Source organism: Macaca fascicularis, chromosome 7 (assembly GCF_037993035.2).
Source record: "Macaca fascicularis isolate 582-1 chromosome 7, T2T-MFA8v1.1".
In the NCBI taxonomy this organism is placed as follows: Eukaryota; Metazoa; Chordata; class Mammalia; order Primates; family Cercopithecidae; genus Macaca; species Macaca fascicularis.
In genome coordinates this window covers 164100421-164121201 of record NC_088381.1, presented here as the reverse complement: position 1 = coordinate 164121201, position 20781 = coordinate 164100421, and the positions used below count along the sequence as shown (strand labels likewise).

The 20781-nt window shown below is 47.7% G+C and overlaps 1 protein-coding gene across 5 annotated transcripts in view; it reads right to left on the bottom strand.

Annotated features, from left to right (window-relative positions):
• C7H14orf132 (chromosome 7 C14orf132 homolog) overlaps positions 1–19932 on the bottom strand; it is a 48606-nt gene extending 28674 nt beyond the window's left edge. For 3 of the 5 annotated variants that reach the window (XM_065549335.2, XM_045396939.3, XM_015454192.4), the window contains exon 1: positions 19732–19932. In XM_065549335.2, coding sequence (XP_065405407.1) covers positions 19732–19758 — 27 coding nt within the window. In that variant the 5' untranslated portion in view covers positions 19759–19932. Of the gene's footprint in view, positions 1–17800; positions 17949–19731 lie in introns of those variants that run through there. The other 2 variants (XM_045396938.3, XM_073998163.1) reach the window with 2 other exon arrangements.
• Between the last annotated feature and the right edge of the window lie 849 nt (positions 19933–20781).

Genomic DNA, 20781 nt, shown 5'->3' with positions numbered 1-20781 from the left:
GTGCACATCGGAATCTCCAGGAGAACATTCTAAAATGCTACAGTCTCCTCCAACCAATGTAGCTCTCAGGGGAACGCACTGCACCCTCCTCTCCAGGGGCACCTGTATGAGCAGAAGAGGAAGGCACAGAGGTGGCCATCCTGTGCCAACACAATCCGGCTCAGGACTCTGCAGCCTCAAAGTTATTTCAGTACACCCAGCTGGGTCAGAAGCCAGAGAAAACTCCCCCCACCACTACACATGATGTTCAGGAAGTCACGTCAAAACCCCCGACCTGTGTACGGGAGGAAGAGTGCACACTGCGTTAGGAAGAAAACAGGGCCAGAAAAGCTAAGGGAGGTGGCGCCATGTGTGTGCATAATCCCTGCCAACCAGCAAGCCTGTTCAACAGAGCTGGCCTGAACAGAATCCCAGCATGGAAAATGCAAAATGCCAGGAAAGCAAATTAAAACTAGGATGTGACTTTTTTCTTTTTTAATTTTTTTAAATTTGATTTTTCCATAAGTTATTGGGGTACAGGTGGTTTATGGTTACATGGGTAAGTTCTTTAGTGGTGATTTGTGAGATTCTGGTGCACTCATCACCTGAGTCGTATACACTGCACCACATTTGTAGTCTTTTATGCCCCCTTCTACTCTTCCCCCAAGTCCCCAAAGTCCATTGTATCATTCTTATGCCTTTGCACCCTCATGGCTTAGCTCCCACATATCAGTGAGAACATAGGATGTTTGGTTTTCCATTCCTGAGTTACTTCATTTAGAATAATAGTCTCCAGTCTCATCCAGGTCATTGCAAATGCTATTAATTCATTCCTTTTTAATGGCTTCCTAGTATTCCATCTCATATATATATATATATATATATATATATATATATATACACACACACACACATATATATATATATGTATACCATAGTTTCTTTATCCACTTGATAATTGGTGGGCCTTTGGGTCGGTTCCATGATTTTGCAATTGCAAATTGTGCTGCTATAAACATGTGTGTGCAAGTATCTTTTTCTCATATGACTTCTTTTCCTCTGGGTAGTTACCCAGTAGAGGGACTGCTGGATCAAATGGTAGTTCTACTTTTATTTCTTTAAGGAATCTCCACACTGTTTTCCACAGTGGCTGTACTAGTTCACATTCCCATCAGCAGTGTAGAAGTGGTCCCTGTTCACCGTGTCCATGCCAACATCTACTATTTTTGATTTTTTGATTATGGCCATTCTTGCAGGAATAAGGTGGTATCGCATTGTGGTTGTGATTTGCATTTCCCTGATCATTAGTGATGTTGAGCATTTTTTCATATGTTTGTTGGTCATTTGTATGTCTTCTTTTGAGAACTGTCTATTCATGTCCTTAGCTCACTTTTTGACGGGATTGTTTTTTTCTTACTGATTTGTTTGAGTTCGTTGTAGATTCTGTGTATTAGTCCTTTGTCAGATGTGTAGATTGTGAAGATTTTCTTCCCCTTTGAGGGTTGTCCGTTTACTCTGCTGACAGTTCCTTTTGCCGTGCAAAAGCTCATTAGTTTAATTAGGTCCCAGCTATTTATCTTCATTTTTACTGCATTTGCTTTTGGGTTCTTGGTCATGAAATCCTTGCCTAAGCCAATGTAGGGACATGACTTTTGTTGTTCCTCAAAAGGACGCCACATGGCTGGGCGTGGTGGCTCACCCCTGTAATTCCAGCATTTTGGGAGGCTGAGGCAGGTGGATCACCTGAGGTCAGGAGTTCAAGACCAACGTGGCCAACATGGTGAAAACCTGTCTTTATTAAAAATACATAAATTAGCCAAGAGTGGTGGTGTTTGCCTGTAGTCTCAACTACTAGGGAGGCTGAGGCAGGCGAATCACTTGAACCCAGGAGGCAGACGTAACAGTGAGTCAAGATTGTACCACTGCACTCCAGCCTGGGCGACAGAAGAGACTCCGTCTCAAAAAAACAAAACAAACAAATAAACAAAAAGGATGCCGATGCCACAGTACTGTTCCTTGGGTGGACAGCACTTTTCGAGAGGTCAGTTCTTATAAGGAACCTCCTTCCTATTCACCCTCTGTTTCTGAGGGGACGGCAGCTTGGACAGGAGCAAGGAGGTCTGAGACTCACCCCAGCTGCAAGTCAATGGCTGCTTCACAGCTCCCTGGCCTCTGCTTACCCAGCTTTCAAACAGACACGATGATCCCTGCCTCATCCACCTCCCAAACTCTTTAAAAGCATCAGATGAAAATAAACATTTTCTGTGATAAAGGTACTGATACCCACTCTTTTTGTGACTCTGGGCAGAAAGGGTCTGTGGTATCTCTTCGATCCTCAGTGTTTTGCACATAGCAGGCACTCAATAAATGCTCAGTGGCTTGTTTGGGCAACATCAAGTCTATATTATGCTCCATAAGTAACCTGTCTGTTGGAGAGAAAATCATCTCAGAAACAAGATTGGATTCGTCCTGAGAGTATGTAAGGGCGCTCCGAAGGCCGAGAAAGAATGTACCTGGCAGGCCAGGAGAGAAGACAGCACTTTAATCCGCTGTTGAAAAACCTGAGTCCAGTTGCCGAAATGTTTGGCAAAGGGATCTGGGCCGCTCTCTAGGGGTTCTGATACGGACGCAGCTCAGAGTGGTGGAATTGAGGGGGTTGTAAGCGTTAGCATCCGTGAGAAGGGAGCTAGGCAGGAGGACTTTTTCTTAAGAGTCAGAAAATGCCTCCTTTCCAATTGAAACAGACAGTGCTGGTGTTTCAAATTATTAACATAAAGACACATGTGGAGGGCTGCGATCCCCATGTCAGCTTTTGCAAAAGGCAAGGGAGATATAAAGTAGATTAATGAAAGGAAAACATGAAGATCCATTGGTCCTTTTTGCTTTCTTTCTTGATTAATGGGGAACATTTAGAGCTGGTGATGCTCATCTCATGGTTGAGGGTGAAAGAGGACTGGGGGTTCAGGCCAGGGTGCATAGTCAGGCTCTGTCTCCAACTGGTAGTATAGCCACATGTCCACTCCTTCACTCCAAGCCCATTTCACTCCAGTGGGCAGACTGTGGAAGGTTCAGAGATGACATATGTACATAGCAGGGACTCAATCCATGGAGCGACTTGCTGGAGAAAAGCCATGAGCAGATAAGAAAAGCTGCCTGCAAGGGCTTTTGACTTCAACCTGTGCCAAAGGACCAGACCAGCTGGATACAGGGTTTATCCTCAGGAAGTTTGATTAACTCCTCGTTAAGGGGGAATGTGGTGACTTAGATAGAGACAAAGTATTAGAATAATGGTTCTGTTGAGCATTTGTAAGAAAGTTGTGGAATTATGCTGAGATGTTTGTTTATTTATTTATTTATTTATCGATTTATTTATTTTTAGAAAGAGGGTCTTACTCTACCACCCAGGCTGTATGCAGTTGTGTGATCTTGGCTCACTGTAGCCTCGAAATCCTGGGCTCAAGCAATCCTCCCGCCTCAGCCTCTCAAGTAGCTGACACTACAGGCATGCACCACCACACCCAGCTAACTATTTTTTGTAGAGACCAGCCCTGGCTGGTCTCCGACTCCTGGCCTCAAGCCATCCTCCTGCCTCAGCTTCTAAAAGTTTTGAGATTACAGGTGTGAGCCACTGCGCCCACCCTGAGATGTTTATTTCTTTAAATATTGCCCACCCAAAAGCACATGATGGCTAGTTAGTGCTACTTAAAAGAAAACACAGTAAGTTAAATCCACACACAATCAGAACCCCCGTGAATCATATCTGCCACTACAGACGTTCATCACACACAGCTCCAGCTCTGGCAGTGGGCTCTCCAGGCAGCCACATTTGCTGTTTGTCACACACACAGGTAGCTCCTTAAATGAACCTATGAACTAAAATGAGGGGTGTGACTACACATGCCCAATGGCAACAGATAACACCAACCCCAGCTACTCCAACAGGGAGAAGGTGCAGGAACAAAGAGCTGGGCCGTCCGCACCCCTGTCTGACTTGGCTACCATGGAGCTGTGTGACTGTGGACTAATCCCTCACCCTCTCTGGGCCTTATCGTTCTTATCTCTAAATGTGGGTAATGAAAATATTTCCCTCCTTGAGGTGCTGTGAGGGCTTCTTGAGCTGACAGAAGAAAAGCCCTGAGAATGAGACCCAGTGCATGGTTCTAGGCACAGAGCCTAGCACCAGGGAAATGGTAATTTAATAAGCTGCCGTTGTGTTTAGTTTTGGTAGCACTAGTAGTAGGTGATGGTCGTGGCACTGTCTTTGTTTTTACTATTTTAAGATGGTGCATGTTCTGGGAAGAACTTTTTCAAACTTGAGAATTATGAGCTTACTGTTTCGGTTCCTATTCAAAGGTCTACAGCAAATACACAATGGGCTATGGAAATGCGCAGGCGTGTGTCTCGGGGCCTAGGAAACCCTTTACCCAGACCCTTCCCATCTCAGCTCCTTGGAAGTCTGGCATGAGAGATGTGGGACTTATTCCTCTTTAGACAGATGTGTTTGCTGGATTTGCTGATGCTGGGCTGCGTCCCTGGCACTGGGCACGGGTGGGAGGGAAGAGGCCTCTGGCCAAAGCATAGAGGTGAAGTCCCGCCTCTTTCAGGCACGCAGCGTGGGAATTGGGGTGGCTAAGGAGGAAATCAAGTGAATGGGTGAGGCAAGGGAAGAAGACAGAGTGAGGAGGGACATTGCTCTGTCAGGAAGCTGAGCCCTGAGTCCCCAGATGGTAGCACAAGAATGAGGGTGCAGGGGATAAAAAAAAAATCTGCTGAATAAACTCGACATTCTGTTTAGCCACTCAAGCAACAAACATGCAGGGCGCTGGAACTCTCTACATGTCACAAAGCACATCGCAGCTCCCTTGGCTGGTCAGTGCTCGCTGTGACAATAGAATGGCTGTCATTCCATTTTTACTGTTGCAGAGACGGTGGTTGTAGGGGGTCACCTTTGCAAAGATCCCACAGCCATTGTGGGGGCCAGCAGAGACCTGGGCCTGTGACACCAATCCCACCTCCTTCATCTTCTATGCAGAATCGACTTCATACCAGCCCTATGTCCTGTGCTAGGGGGAGCCACACAAGAACCGGCCAATCATCTCCACAAATGACAATCTAGCGGATAGGGAGGGAGAAGTCCCCGGGAATGCTACAGAAGAGCACTGGCCACTCAGAAGGACAGCATCTTAGCGTGTGGGATCCAGGCACCTGGTTTTGTGGGAAGGGGATTCTGAATCCAGCACTGAAGGAGGGGAGGGGGGCATCCCAGGGACAAGGCACGGAAAATTTGGCACACCACTATGGAGAGCTGCATGTGTCCCAGCCTGGCTGGTGTGGGCACCAGGAAGATGCATTTGGGCCCAGGCCTAGAGATGGGGTCTGTTCATGGGAACAAGGGTTGGACCAAGGCCTTGGCACTGTATCCCATGGATTGAGGAAGCCACAGAAGACCCTCAGCAGGAGGAAGCTCCCTCTGGCAAGGGTGAAGAAAGGAAACAGATCAGGAAGCAAGTGGAGACACCCCCCAGGTGAGAAGCAGTGGTCCAGGGAGGAGGAGAGGCGGGGCCGAGGGCTGCAGCAGTGGCATGGCGATTTGGACGGATGTTACTGGGTCAAGAAATACCCAGCCCATCTAGGACCCCCTCAGCAGAGACTGCTGCCAGGTTAAAGAATATCCTACGAGCTATGCTGCCGTGTGACAGGTGAGCACAGCACAGTGGCTGACAGCAAGGATGCCCAAACATGACCTGCAAATCCCCCTCTGCCACTTCCTCCCTATGTGGCTTGGTGCCATAACCCTGGAGCCTCAGTTTTCTCATCTATAGAATGGGAACGATGAGAAGTGCTGAGAGCAGAGCCTAGCCTTTCATGAGTGCTCAATACATGTCAAGCTGTGTCATTACTATCTGTTATATTTACAAAGCTATTTGCACAAATTACCCCCTCCAACGTTCAAAATAAACCCATGGAGCAGGTTTTTTGTTTTGTTTTGTTTTCTGAGTGTCTCATTCTGTCACCTAGGCTGGAGTGCAGTGCTGCAATCATGGCTCCCTGCAGCTTCGACCTCCTGGGCTCAAGCCATCCTTCCTCTTCAGCCTCCTGAGTAGCTGGGACTATAGGTGTGCACCTGGCTAGGCTAATTTTTTAACACCACACCTGGCTAACTTTTTTGTAGTTTTTGTAGAGACAGAATCTCACTCCGTTGTCCAGGCTGATCTTGAACTCCTGACCTCAAGCAATCTGCCCGCTTCAGCCTCCCAAAGTGCTGGGATTATAGGTGTGAGCCACTGCGCCCAGCCTGGGGAATGTAATCTTGAGCCCCTCTTCAAATATGCAAACAGGCTCAGTCATGACTTTCTGGGGACATGCAATCAGGCTCACTGGGGAATTGAAGCCCCTTGGGCAACCTGTGGCTACCCTGCACACAAGATAGCCCCCAGCTGTTCCCAGCCCTGCCAGTGGCAGCCCTACTGCCACAATGCTTCGGGAGGCACCTGAGTGGGCTGGGCCAAGTAGGGGAATCTATGGAGGCCCATCCTTCTCATTCCCTGTTTGAGATGCATCCTGTCTGATCCATGAGCCCAGGTGGCTGCTGCTTTCTGCTTGAGGGCACAGACTCGTGGATACATTCTCCGACATCACTTTTAATCTCCCCAACATGCCTCAGAGTCTGGCTGTGTGGGAAAAGCCACAATAGTAACTTCAATTAAAAACTGTTCTCGTGCATCTTGCTTTGCTTGAAATGTTCTCAGCACGGGTGAGGGATTGGAGTCTTTCAAGATGTCTCCAGCAAGAAGGGAGATGATTAAAAGCTGCCCCGGGAGGCCTGAGATGGTGCATAAGTACAAATAAGCCAATGTTCACAAGATTCTTAAAAGAAGGGGAAGGTGAGTTGAGAGTGGAAGTCAGGGAAGAGGGGAGGTAGAAATGGTGTCATTAAGGATCTTTATTCTGGTGGAATAAAATAGCACTGGGTCACAGAGGGCAGTTATTTCCAGGAGCCACAAGTTGTGTTTGTGAGTAAGTCGGACATAGACAGAGGTGTAGAGTGACCGAGTGAGGAGGATCTGCCCCATGAAGTGTGGGCAAGGAGGAGAGTGGAGACCCTGAGCTAAGGGAGTGAGCCATGAGACACAGCACGTGGGAGCCAGGTGGCTGGTTCAAATCTGCGCCTCAGTTGCTTCACCTGAAAATTGGGCTTAATTGTAATCCTGACTTCAGAGCATGGTGGTGAGGCTTAGCTGTGCTGCTCCGTGTAACACAGAGAGCCTGGCACACAGCAAGGCAGGCGTTAGCATGGTCGGTATGGTCAGTTCTGGTTATAGGAATCAAGCGACCAATGGCACCTGAAGGTTAGCTTCTCCAACCTTCATGATAGGAACCAAGAGAAGGAAAAAGCTTCAGTGCCTTCACGTTGTTCTCCACAAAGGATTCAGGGGTGGAGGCGAGCTTCCTTCCAGATAGACTGCAGGCCAGGATGTCTGCTAGCACCATGTGATTTTCCTGACCAAAAGTATAAAAAATGGACTCCACTTCCAAGGGCCGATAGACATCATTCATCAGCAGGAGGCCAAACAGATTCCCCTTTTGCAGAAGACATCACTCCTGCAATGTTGGGCAGAAAGGAGTCTGCTGCTGGGCCCTCAAGGGAACCTCAGAAGGGAGGGATGCCCTGATGGCGAGCTGCTTGGAGCTGCAGGGGCAGAGGAGAGGCATGGCCCCTCCCCGGGGAAGCAAGCTTCCTGTCCTCCAATGCCCCTCTCAGTCCTTTCAGCCTCCTGTGGGGTCCTCACCTCCACCTCTGGCACTAGCCCGTCTGAGTCGTGGGACACCTGTCTTCAGCCACAATCCACTCTGCCCGGACAGGCTGCAGAGACAGCCAGGCTGGAAGGGGTCGTGACAGAGAACCACACTCTCTGGGGTTCAGATCAGCTTCCATCTCACCCCAACACTCTACAGTCCATCAGCTGTGACTCAGACCTAGCCTTGTGCTCAGATCTAGCCTTGACCCCAGCGTAGCCTCTTCTCACCTGGATGACTTTAGGCAAGGCCCCAAAGCTCTTTGAGCCTCAGAATCCTCTTCTCTAAAATGGGCATGCTGAATGTGTTGCCTTCATAGGCTGCCCGTGCAGCACAGAACCTGGCTGTTAGCAGGTGCTCAAGATTCACCTACACCATCTGTCCTCTTCTTCCACCAGAGGGTGGGGCTCCTGCCTCACCGGTCTTCGTGCCTAGGAATGATGTTCTGTATGCAATGTGTGCTCTCACGCTGTTGGTAAGGATGACAAAGACGATGAAGGCTGGCAATCACTTCTTTCTGGCTTTCCACATTCCCCAACACAGCCTGCCTGCAAGGCTGGCCCTGCCTGATTGATTTGATTATTGGGATATGCAGCAGGGCCCAGATGGAACCTCCTCAGGGAGAGAAGAAGGATTGGCAGGAGGTCAGAGAGAAAGCAGGAGATGCAGGAAGGGCTGCTAGGACTCGGTGCAGAGTGACGGGGGTGCAGGGTGCCTGGGAGAGCACATTAGTCACTCCCCCTCAGGTGTCCCTCAAAGCTGCTGGAAATCAAGTCTTAATTCATTTCTAATCAGCTTCCAGAGCTTCATGCTGAGGATATGGATGCGGGGTCTTCATGAGGGCTGGAGGAAATAAGCAATATTCCACCTCTTGGCTAAATGGTAGGCTGGCAAACTGCATGGGCCTCAGGCTGGAGCAATCTGCTTCCACCATTTCCCTTCACTTTCATCCTTCTGGGGAACCAGACTTCCTAGGGCCCAGGTATTTGGAATGGAGGCCTAAATAACCCATCCCTGTTCACTGAACTACCCAATTCTGGCTCCTGGTATGCAGACCCCACACCTGAATTACAGACTGGCTCCCTCAATGTCTCATGGAACATCCTGTCACAGGATACCCGGAAGAACTCCAAGTGGCAATGGCAGGATGGAAAGGAGTTAGGCTGGTCCATGCATGATTTGGTTTTCTCACTGTTGTTCCCCATGCTCACTTGACCTGTAGAGTATGTATGTATGTTACTCACATTCCGTGGCATTTGGGAGACAGGGAGAAAGAGAAGTGCTGGCTGGACCAGGGTCCATAGCTGGGAGGTAGGGGTGATGGTCTAGATTTAGATTCAAGTGTTAACATTCCTTTTCCCACAATTGGAGAAAAGGAAGAAGGGTGGAAATATAGCTGTTAAAAACACAGGCTTAAGAAAATTCCACTTCCAGTCAAAATGGAGTAATAGGGACTAGATTTACTCTCCCAACTGAAACAACTGAAAACCAGATAAAATACTTGAAAATGATTTTCAAGACACTGTACATCAGACAATGAAGGACAGTGACCCTTGAGAGATGGGAAATTAGCAAGGTGAGCTCCAGGTTACTGCCAGTGGAAAGTTTCCAGGCCATGGAGCAGGAAACTCAGGCAAGGCTCAATGGACTCCCTGAGTTGAAGAATGGAAATGAGTCTGGGGAGAGTGAGGCAGCTGGAGACCACAGGGCAGAGTACAGAGAGAAGACAGCTGCCCAGAGAGAGAACCCTGGGCTTTGAGAGAGGGACCACTCAAACATTCAACAGTGCATGTTTGTGCAGAAGCTGCCTGAGGCAGGGAAAGAATCACCCAAAAAATTGCAGGAACAGTGCCTGGCACCCATACAGGGCCAAAAATAGTGCCTGTTTCCCTCAGCCATTTTGAAAATCTCATCATTTATGGGGCACTGAGTAGGTAGAATACTCAGAACAGCATTGCCTTAGTGATGGGGAATAATTACTCTTAAATTAAATATGGCTTGATCCTGCCTAACAAATCTTAAAAACAGTACTTACAAAAATCAAACTGTTCTCAAGCATCTGAACCGCATCCCAGAACAAAGCACAAGAATATTTATGGGAATATAAAAATATCTAGCATACACCACAGTAAAATTCACAATGTTTGGCATCCAACCAAGAATCATCAGGCATGTAAAGCAGCAGGAAAATATGAACCATATGTGGAGAAAAGGCAATCAATCAAAAGCAATCCAGAATTGACATATTCATAATTAATAAGTGAGGACATTAAAACAGTTGTTATAAGCATATTCCATATGTTCAAAAAGCTACAGGAAACAATGAACATCTTAAGAAGAGAATGGAAGAGATATGTTTTATGTAAAAGATCTAAATTAGCTTCTAGAGATGAAAACTATAACATCTAGTATCAAAAGTACACTGGGTGGTGCAATTATTAATAGCAGATTGGATATTCAGAAGAAAACCTTGTTAACTTGAAGGCATATCAATAACAACTATCCAAATAAAACACAAACAGAAACAAAGACCAAAAAAAAGAGAAGAGAGCATCAGTAAGCAGTGAGACAACTTCAGGTGACCTAATATATGCGTATTAGTGGCAAAAGAAGAGGAGAGAGAAGACAGAACTATAAATATATATATACACACACACGTATACATATATATATCCATATGTATATCCATATACATACATGAAGGACAGTGACCCTTGAGAGATGGGAAATTAGCAAGGTGAGCCATACAGGTGCTCCAGTTTACTGCCTGTGGAAAGTTTCCAGGCCATGGAGCAGGAAACTCAGTCAGGGCTCAATGGACTCCCTGAGTTGATGGAGATATATATATATATCTCCATATATAGACGTATGTGTGTATATATATCTCCAAAGAAATAATAGCAGAAAAATTCCAAAAGTGATGCAAACTATAAATCCACAAGTGCAAGAAACTCTCCAAACTCCAAGCACAAGAAACATGAAGAAAATGACACTAAAGTACATCATAATCAAATTGCCCAAAAAAAATGATAAGGAAAAAAATCTTAGACGCAGCCAGATGTCAAAAAGATGCATTACGTTCAGAGAAACAAAATAAGGATGGCAGCAGATTTTGCACTAAAAATAATGTAAACTAGAAGATGATGGAACAATATCTTTAAACAAACTGTCAACTTAGAATTCTATACCCAGGAAAAAACAAACAAACAAACAAACTTTAAAAAAACAAAGCCCTTTCCCCCCACACACATACAAAAGATATAAGAATGAATTCATCAGCACTTCTGCATTACTAAAAAAGTCTTTCAGGCAGAAGGGAAATGATACCATATAGAAACATGGATCTGCACAAAGGAAGGGCGGGCACTGGCTATAATAACAACATGGGAAAATAAATGAAAATTGTTCTTACTATTTAAACCATTTAAGAGAAAACTGACTTTCAACAAATAATAACAATGTAGTTTGAGGTTTATAACATATGTACAAGTAAAACAACAATAGCACAAAAACTAAGAAGGGAGAAATAGAGTTTTACTGTTTTAAAGTTCTTTCTGTATGTACAGTGGCATACTATTACTTGCAGATCCAATCTGACAATCTCTGCTTTTTTAATTGGAGTGTTTAAACTGTTTACATTTAATGTGATTATTGATATGGTTGGGTTTAAATCTATTATTTACTGTATTTGTTTTCTATTTTTTCATCTGTTCTTTCCTTTGTTTTTCTTCTTTTTCTGCCTTCTTTTAATAGGTTGTAATAAGTTAAAGATCTATCCTATAAATACAAAAGCAACCATAAATTAACAAAACAAAGAGTTGTGTTTAATAAGCCAGCAGAGGAGATAACATGGAAACATTTAAATTTCCCAACCCAAAAGAAGGCAGAAAAAGAAGAAAAACAGAGCAAAGGAAGGATGAAAAAGTAGAAAATAAATACAATAAATGGTAGATTTAAACCCAATCATATCAGTAATCACATTAAATATAAAAAGTTTTGGCCAGGAGCGGTGGGTCATGCCTGTAATCCCAGCACTTTGGGAGGCCAAGGAGGACAGATCACAAGGTCAGGAGATCGAGACCATCCTGGCTAACATGGTGAAACTCCATCTCTACTAAAAAATACAAAAAAAAAAAAATTAGCTGGGCATGGTGGTGGGCACCTGTAGTCCCAGCTACTTGGGAGGTTGAGGCAGGAGAATGGTGTGAACCTGGGAGGCGGAGCTTGCAGTGAGCTGAGATCATATCACTGCACTCCAGCCTGGGTGACAGAGTGAGACTCCATCTCAACAAAATAAATAAAATAAAATAAAATAAAAGTTTCAACACTCCAATTAAAAAGCAGAGATTGTTAGATTGGATTTTAAAATAGGCTCTTAAAAATTTATGTCCACAGAAAAACCTGAACAGAGATGTTTATGGCAGCTTTATTAATAATTGCCAAAACTTCAGGTGATCTGCCTGCCTCAGCCTCCCAAAGTGCTGGGATTATAGGCGTGAGCCACCACGCCCAGCCCAACACGGCGAAACCCTGTCTCTACCATAAATACAAAAAATTATCTGGACGTAGTGGCAGGCACCTGAAATCCCAGCTACTCGGGAGGCTGAGGCAGGAGAATTGCTTGAACCCAGGAGGTGAAGGTTGCATTGAGCTGAGATCATACCACTGTACTCCAGCCCGGATGACAGAACAAGACTCCATCTCAAAAAGCAAAGCAAAAACTTGGAAGCAACCAAGATGTTCTTCAATAGGTGAACTGATAAACAAACTGTGGTACATCCAGACAATGGAATATTATTCAGTACTAAAATGGAAAAAGCAGGCTGGGCACAGTGGCTCACACCTGTAATCCCAGCACTTTGGGAGGCCAAGGCAGGCAGACCACCTGAGGTCAGGAGTTTGAGACCAGCCTGGCCAACATGGTGAAACCCCATCTCCAGTAAAAACACAAAAATTACCTGGGCATGGTGGCATGCACCTGTAATCCCAGCTACTCGGGAGGCTGAGGCAGGTGAATCACTTGAACCCGGGGAGCAGAGACTGCAATGAGTTGAGATCATGCCACTGCACTCCAGCCAGGGCAACAGAGTGAAACTGCATCTCAAAAATATAAAAAATAAATAAAAATAAAAAATAAAATAGAAAAAGCTATCAAGCCTTAAGTGCATATTACTAAGTGAAAGCAGCCAATCTGAAAAGCTACATACTGAATGATTCCAACTATGATACCCTGGAAAAGGTGAAACTGTGAAGACAGTAGAAAGATCAGTGATTGCTAGGGGTTGAGGGGAGGAAGAGGTAAATACATGCAGTCCAGAGGACTCTTAGGCCAGTGAAAATACTGTCTATAACGTGGATGCACGTCATTATACATTTGTCCAAGCCCACGGAATGTACACCACCAAGAGAGAACCCTAATGTAAACTATGGACTTTGGAGTGTTTTGTTTTTGTTTTTCTTTTTGTTTTTTGAGATGGAGTCTCACTCTGTCACCCAGGCTGGAGTGCAATGGCACAATCTCAGCTCACTGCAACCTCCACCTTCCGGGTTCAAGCAATTCTCCTGCCTCAGCCTCCCAAGTAGCTGGGATTACAGGTGCCCACCACCACGCCCAGCTAATTTTTGTATTTTTAGTAGAGACAGGGTTTCATCATGTTGGTCAGGCTGGTCTTGAACTCCTGACATCAAGTGATTCTCCTGCCTCGGCCTCCCAAAGTGCTGGGATTACAGGCATGAGCCACCATGCCCAGCGACTATGGAGGATTCTGATGTGTCAATGTAGGTTCATCAGTTGTGGCAAATGCACAGCTCCAGTGGGGATGCTGATGGTGGAAAAGGCTGTGCATAAACAGGGGCAGAGGGGCATCTGAGAAATCTCTATGCCCTCCTCTCAATTTTTCTGTGAACCTAAAACATCTCTTTAAAAAAGTTCTTAAAAATAATAGGCTGATGTGATGCAGAGGCCTTTGTTTGATCCCCAGCTATGTGCCCTCCAAGTCTCAGTTTCCTCGCCTATAAAATGGATCTGAATGTGCCTATTCCACGGGGCCGCTGCAAGGATTCGGTGAGATTCTGTGTATTGCTCAGCACAGGGTTTGTCTGGTACCTCAAAGGCATCGTTGAATGGTAGCTGTGATGGGAAGGTACAGGGACGTCTTGAGGGGACACAGTGAGGAGGGAGTGAACACAGATGGGTCTCCATCACCTCAGTGTAGAAAGAGCTGAGGTACAGGACCTCAGCAGAACAGAGCACACAGCAAGTGCTCCCTAAACACTCAAGCGTTTCATTGGAGACTTGCCGTCCACCCGCATATGTCCCAGTTCTCTTAGCTTTGTGAGATTCCATTGTTCAAGTCAAATGTCTGAAATCTTAAAACACTAGAAAATTAGTCTACAAAAATCACTGGAATGTTTACTTCTTGAACTGCTCATTACACCTCTGCATAAAATGTAGCCTTGTACTCTCTCCTGAAGCGGGTCTAATTGGAAGGATAAAATATTTAAATCTTTGCAATGGAAACCTGAAGGACAACAAGACAAGCCCTAAGATAACAGACAATTTGTATTTTAATGATAATTCTTGCTCGAAGGAAAAGAAGCACTCATTGGCTGAAGAAAATATTCTCCAAGAAGCAGACTGCCGGATTCCCTGGAATTCTATTTTTCTGGACAGTGATATGTTCCTCTGGGGATGGACAATTTCTGCTAGTCTCTTGCGGAATTCTATTTTTCTGGACAGTAATATGTTCCTCTGGGGATGGACAATTTCTGCTAGTCTCTTGCGGAATTCTATTTTTCTGGACAGTAATATGTTCCTCTGGGGATGGACAATTTCTGCTAGTCTCTTGCGTATCTGTCAGAATGAGGCCCTTCCCCATAGCTAAGAGAGTTTCAGGAGATAAAAAAATCACCTCTCCAATTCGAAGAGATGTCTTTTGTGTCTTTTTCCTCCTGAAAAATGATAGAAATGCAAATTAACTGAGCCTCTCAAGGTCCTGGGGGTAAAGAGAAGGGGAATTAGCAGGGGATATGCCAGCATCTCAGCTGTGATTAGATACACGTGTGGTGTCTCCCAGAAGGACAGGCCCAGTGTTAATATGATGTAAATATGTAGGTGAGACTGAATCCTCCCACCTAGCAAGGGCCAGATTCCAAGAGACAGGCGGAAGAGAGAGGTGGGGGAATTCCCAGCTCCTCAAGCGCAGGAAGCCTACTTGGATCTCCGCAGTATGAATTTGAACCAAATAAAATGGTCATTTGATAGGTCAAAAATTGTCAGATGTCAGCAGTTTCACATGGTTCAGCCTAATAAGGTCATGGCCTACCTCCTCAGGAATAAATAAGTGACTTTTCTACTGGGCCTGGCAGTGTTTTAAGGTTTTGCCAAGCTCTACACACCGTTTTTTAGTCTAGAGATAATACACTGGCAGCCCCAGGATGAATCCAGCCCACACACCTGTTTTGTTTGGTCCAGGTAGTAGCCAGTCCCCAAGGACAATGACCATCCATTCTGTCCCTCTCTCCTAGACACACACGCTACATCAAGAGCTGGAATCCGACTCTCCTTCCTTTAAATCTGGGCTGGCCTGGAGACTTTCTTGACTGAAAGAATGTAGTGTTAATGACATTCTGGGACTTCCAGGCAGGTCCTAGTAAGCCTGCAGCTTCTACCTAGAACTGCTGGAATACTCTTCGGGGAGCCAGCACCATGCAAGAAGAGCAACAACCCCGGGACCTCCATACTGGGAGGAAGCCCAAGCCACCTGAACAAGCCCTTGCAGGATGAAATCCCAAGAGGAGAGAGTGACCAAGTTGCCTGGAGGCACCAGACAAGTTCGGAGGAAGCTACAGGCTAGAAGCCTGGACTCCAGCCCCTGCTGTTCCAGCTGATACCACTGGGGCAAAAACAGGACTCTTGAAAGCTCCCAGGTGATTCTAATGGCAACAACATTTGAGAACCACTGGGTTGAAACCACTCACTACAGGGACGAGACAGTGCAAGACAAAAATAAGGTTGAGCTCTTACGCCCGAGGCATGCTTTCACAGGAGAAAGAACAAGCAAAGGAGTCCTTCACCGTAAGAACAAGCAAAGGAGTCCTCCTGTCTCTGTTGTCCACGCCAATCCCCCGTAACGCGTGCTGGCTTAACCTGCAGAACGTTCCTGAAATGCTCGCTCCCTTCCCCCAGCACCATGGCCTCTGTGTCACTGCACTTCTTGGATGATGTGGGCTTCCCCTGGAGCAAGTGAGCGTCCCAACAGGCCCAAGTGGAAGCTAAGGCTTTTTAGGACTTAACCACAGAATGTCACCAATACTGCATTCTCTTCACCAAGAAAGCCATTACACTTTCTCTTCACCAAAGATAGTCCCAGATTTAAGGGGAGAAGAATCAGATTCCAGCTCTTGAAGTGGTGGGCAGCAAGCGTGTCCAGGAGGGAGAGAGGAAATGCACAGCAGCTGTCTTCGAACATGGGTGACCCCACCAATGACACAGAGATTTTGGACTCAGTCCTAAAAGACTGATTCTCCCCTTATCCCCAGTCCACTGGGCGCCCAGGTGACCCTGTCCTCTTGGCCACGCCTGGTCAAAGAGAAATGGACGCCCTTTTTCACTGTTTACATCCTCCAGACTCTCCAGAGACTCAGGGACTGTGTGGAGTGGGGCTGGGGTGTTTCCAGGGTGGGGGAGAGGGCAACCAGGAGCCTCCAGGGCTCAGAAGCAAGATGGGGCCCATGAGCACACCCTCAGTGCCTGCAGCCTCTCTTACGCTGTCACACAGCCACGTATACCGCACCAAGGAGGGTGTCTCTGCATAAGAGGATTTGCCAGATAACTGGTGTCTACTCTGTACACCCAATGAGGATATCTATTTAATGCTTAGCTTCCGAGTGGAAAATCTTTCTAAAATGGCTTATGTGTTCTGGGTCTTCTTCAGCCAAAAACGAATCACATTTAACAACATGGGTAAGAAGAAACGTGGGCTTGGAGTCACGTGGATCTGGCTTCACTGACTTAGTTAATCACACAAGTGTGCACGCCCAGCCCCAGGCATCCCTCCAGCTTCTCTCCTCTACAGGGGCTGAGGTTTTCCCAAGGAACTGCTCCAACTCTATGCCATTCCCCTGCTCAATAACTTGCAATGGCTCCTACTGCCTACCAATTAGATGCAAACTTCTCACCCCAGCAATCAGCACCTTCTATAATCTGGCCCTGGCCTCTCTCTCTCAGCCCTCCTGCACCCCTATCTTCTAACTTTCTGAAGGACTCTATGAATATTTCCTGGGCTTACCTATCTTGATACCTCTCCACCTAGAACAGTCTTAAAGCCCAGGCCCACCAGGAGATATATGCCTATAGTTCTAATCCATCTACAGCCCCCATTCTCAAAGTCCTGATGATGACAGCTGTTCAGTGGCATTGGCATTTGACACTTTGAATTCACCGTCTTTTCCTGTTAATGTCTCTTCGTGAACATACATCTGGTCCTCATCCAATCCTCCAACAAATACTTGTGGACCTACTTTGTGCTGGGCACCTTCTTCAATCCAGCACTTTAGCCATTCCCCTCTTTGGGTCTTGACTGGGCCCATCATTTCTCCAAGATTTGATAAGCATGCAGAAAGAAAATCTACGTTCCATTCAAGTTTGTCCCACAGGATCCCTGTCCCAGTGCCTGACACGGAGCTTATTACAAGGCAGGTACTAGACATTTGCTGAGCAAGTGGATGGATGCACCAACATTTCTCTGCAAACTGCTCCCTGCTGAGGGAAAGACTGCACAGGGAGACCGTGACTGTCACCCTCACCTGGTGGCCACAGGACACACCAGGGGCAGGGTCTGAGCACTTACTCCAGCCAAGCACTGCGAAGTGTTGCAGGTAGTGAAGTAACAGTTCCCATCCTTATGGGCATAATGGGATGAATCAACAACAGAAAGCAATCCACTAGAAAGGCACAATAGTAAGACCACTTCCCAGAGGGAGGAGAAGAGAGAAATCACTCTGAAATAGATCTGTACTGTACCTTACATCAAATCTTTCTCAGGCTGCAGCAATAAGGTGGAAACCCCAGTGGCTTTGCAGACACTCAGACTCAGATTTGAAATCCAGTTCTCCTCCTTACAAACGGCATGTCCTTGGGCAAATTATTTAATCTCGTTTAGTGTCCTGACCTGTAAAATGGGGCCTCCGTCATGGACTTGTAAGGGTTTGCTGTGATAAAATATGCCAAGTATCCAGCATCTGGCACTTAGTAGGTGCCCAACAAACCTTAGGGTCTGTTCTCACGTGTGTGGCACTTCATGTTTCTGTCCCTTGTAGCTAGCACAGTACTGCGCATGTAATCAGTGTCAAAAATGTGTCAAGGAGAATACGTTGACCAAGTGGAATGTGAATTGTAAACAAAAAAGGAAAACTAGGAACCTGGTCTCTGGGCAGACTCTGCCTAAAGACGTTGAAAAGCCCTGTGTTTATTTTGTCAAGTTGCCATGGCAGCACTGATGCTCCAGCCAGCTCCAGGGTTAGCAAGGATCAATTTATCTTGTAACCATGGAAATTCCGGAGGTTCGGTGGGATCCAGAGGGGAAGGCAGACACAGTTCCTCTCCACTCTAGAAATAAATCCCGGAAAGCCTCCTTAGATTTCCTGCAGCTAAAACCATCATTATCTAAAATGATGTTTACATGACAATATTTATAAGTATGAATTTAGGCACAGGAGATGTAAAATCAGGCAAAAAAAAAAGGGGGGGCAGCAATACTCAGAAGGGCAATTAGCATCATGGAACACTTAGGCTGCCAGAGAGCCAGGATCTAGACCCCCAGAGCTAACTTGGGGCTTCTGCACCTTTTTTGCTTCCATTTGCAGACTCGCTGCCAACACACAGCCTGGATTTTGCTGTCACTTTTCAAACAGGCTTCCACTACAGGTGAAGCTTGGGGAAAAAGAAAGCGTCCCCTCAAATGTCATTCCCTGTAAAAGAAAACAGCAGCAGATGGGGTCCCTGCCACACACCATGGAGACAGAAGGGAGCCTGGGTGGCCTCCCGACCTCTCTGCTCCCACCATAACCAACCAACACAACCAGAGAAGTTGCAAGACGTGGCTTTGGTAGATTGGGACTTACTCTCCCAAGCCAAATGCAGCCCTTCCCTGGAGCCAGCTCTGGGTCTTCTCTAGTGCCCCAGACGGATGGAGAAATCCGGGATTTGTCTTTGTTCTGGCTCAAGAGAGTTAAGGCACAGAAACAGAATCATCACCCAAGCTCAGAACTCCAGGGGATTCCGCTGGAGGAAAATTCAAGCTGTGAGAGATTTGTTTTTCCAGCCATTGGGAGCCTGTTTGTGTCGGGGGAGGGTTCCGGCCGCGCTGGGCACTGGTGGCTCCATTAGACTCTACACAAAGCAAAAGAGGACAAATGACCGCGGCGCGTCGACGCTTGGCGGCTCACGGTCACAAAGCGGGTCTCAGTGGCTTCCTCGGGCGGCGGCAGAGGGGGCGCTCGAGGTCACCGGCAAGAGACAGATTACCGGCGCCTCGGCAAAACAGAGCGGGGAAGAGCCAGACTGTGCGCCCATCCGCGTTCGCGCGGGTCTGAGCCGCCCCGGTCTTGGAGGGCTCCGGGACCCCAGAAGGGGGACAACAGTGGGGGATGGGCAGGAAGGGGGCGACTCGGGTTGCCCAGGCTCCTCGCAGCCTCCCTGCCAGAGAGAGGGGCCCGAGTGGGAACAGCTCGAGCCACGGGAGTGCGGGGCGCGCAGCCCGCCGCACCCCGGGAGAGCCGCGATCGCCGCCCCCGACGCGTGCACCAGGTGGGGGTGCCAGGCTCGGAACAAAGGACCGGAACGCGGATCGCGGGAGGGCGCCACTGCCCAGTCCCAACGTGGAGGGCGAGACCGTGGCCCCGAACCTCCCCAAACTTGGTGGCCAGGGGCGCGTGGGGAGGGCGCCCCGTTACCTGCGCGGCCATAAAGGAGAGATCCATGGTGTCGCTTTCGCCGCGGCTGTTGCTGCCGCCCGCGCTCGAGTCCTCGATGCTGCAGCTGTCGCTGCGGGTCAGCAGCCTGCACAGTTGGCGGGGATCGGGCGGAGCAGCTAGCGTCCGGAGCCCGCACGGCGCCCTCGGCTGTCTCTGGGCTTCTGGCTCCAGACAGCTACTGGGCGGAGGGCTCCGAGCGCGGGGGAGGGCGGGGCGGGGCGGGGCTCGGGGGACGGGGCGCCCCTCCACGTGACCACTCCCGGCCCCACCCCCAGGGCGGGGTCCGTCAGAAACCCCAAGCGCTCACAATCGCCTCCCTTCGTGCGCGGGATGGGGAAAACTGAGGCCCGAGGCCGCCCCGCTGATTGGTGCAAAAACCAGCCTGGAACCCAAGTCCTGAGCTGTTGGCGCCCCGCCCCGTGCAGTTGAGCCCAACCCACCCGGGGCTGTGGGCGGCTCTTCTCTTGGGGACCAAGATCGGAGTGACCTGGCTTTCCACGCCAACGCTCCTCCCAGAGTCCAGTGTGCTCCCGGCTCGGCATCTGAGCAGAACGAGGTTTAATCCTAGCTCTGTTTTGTTGTGCAGCTTGAACAAGATAGTGTCTTTGAGCCTAGATTTCCTCATCTGTGAAAAGACAATACAGAACCGAATAATTAAATGAGATAGGGAATACAGCACGCGGTGTCCTCAATAAATGAGAGCCCTAACATGGCTAACCATGCAATAGAGATGAGGCTGTGAGTGGTGTCTTCGAGGACTGCACGGTGCTCAAGTTGCACAGCGGGTACTCTATGGCTCTCTGCTCAAACAAGTATCGAAACTCATGCAGCTGCCACAAGTAAGGGGAACTGTGTGTGTGTGTGTGTGTGTGTGTGTGTGTGTGTAGAGTACCACTGGTCCCTTCGGGTGGTATCTCTTCCAGGTACTTCACACTCATGGTCATCATGAGCCTCTCTGAGGGTCAGCCTGGGACTCCCAGACTTTGTCACAGGCAAGGAAGCTGTGGCACAGGGAGATGGAGGGGTTTG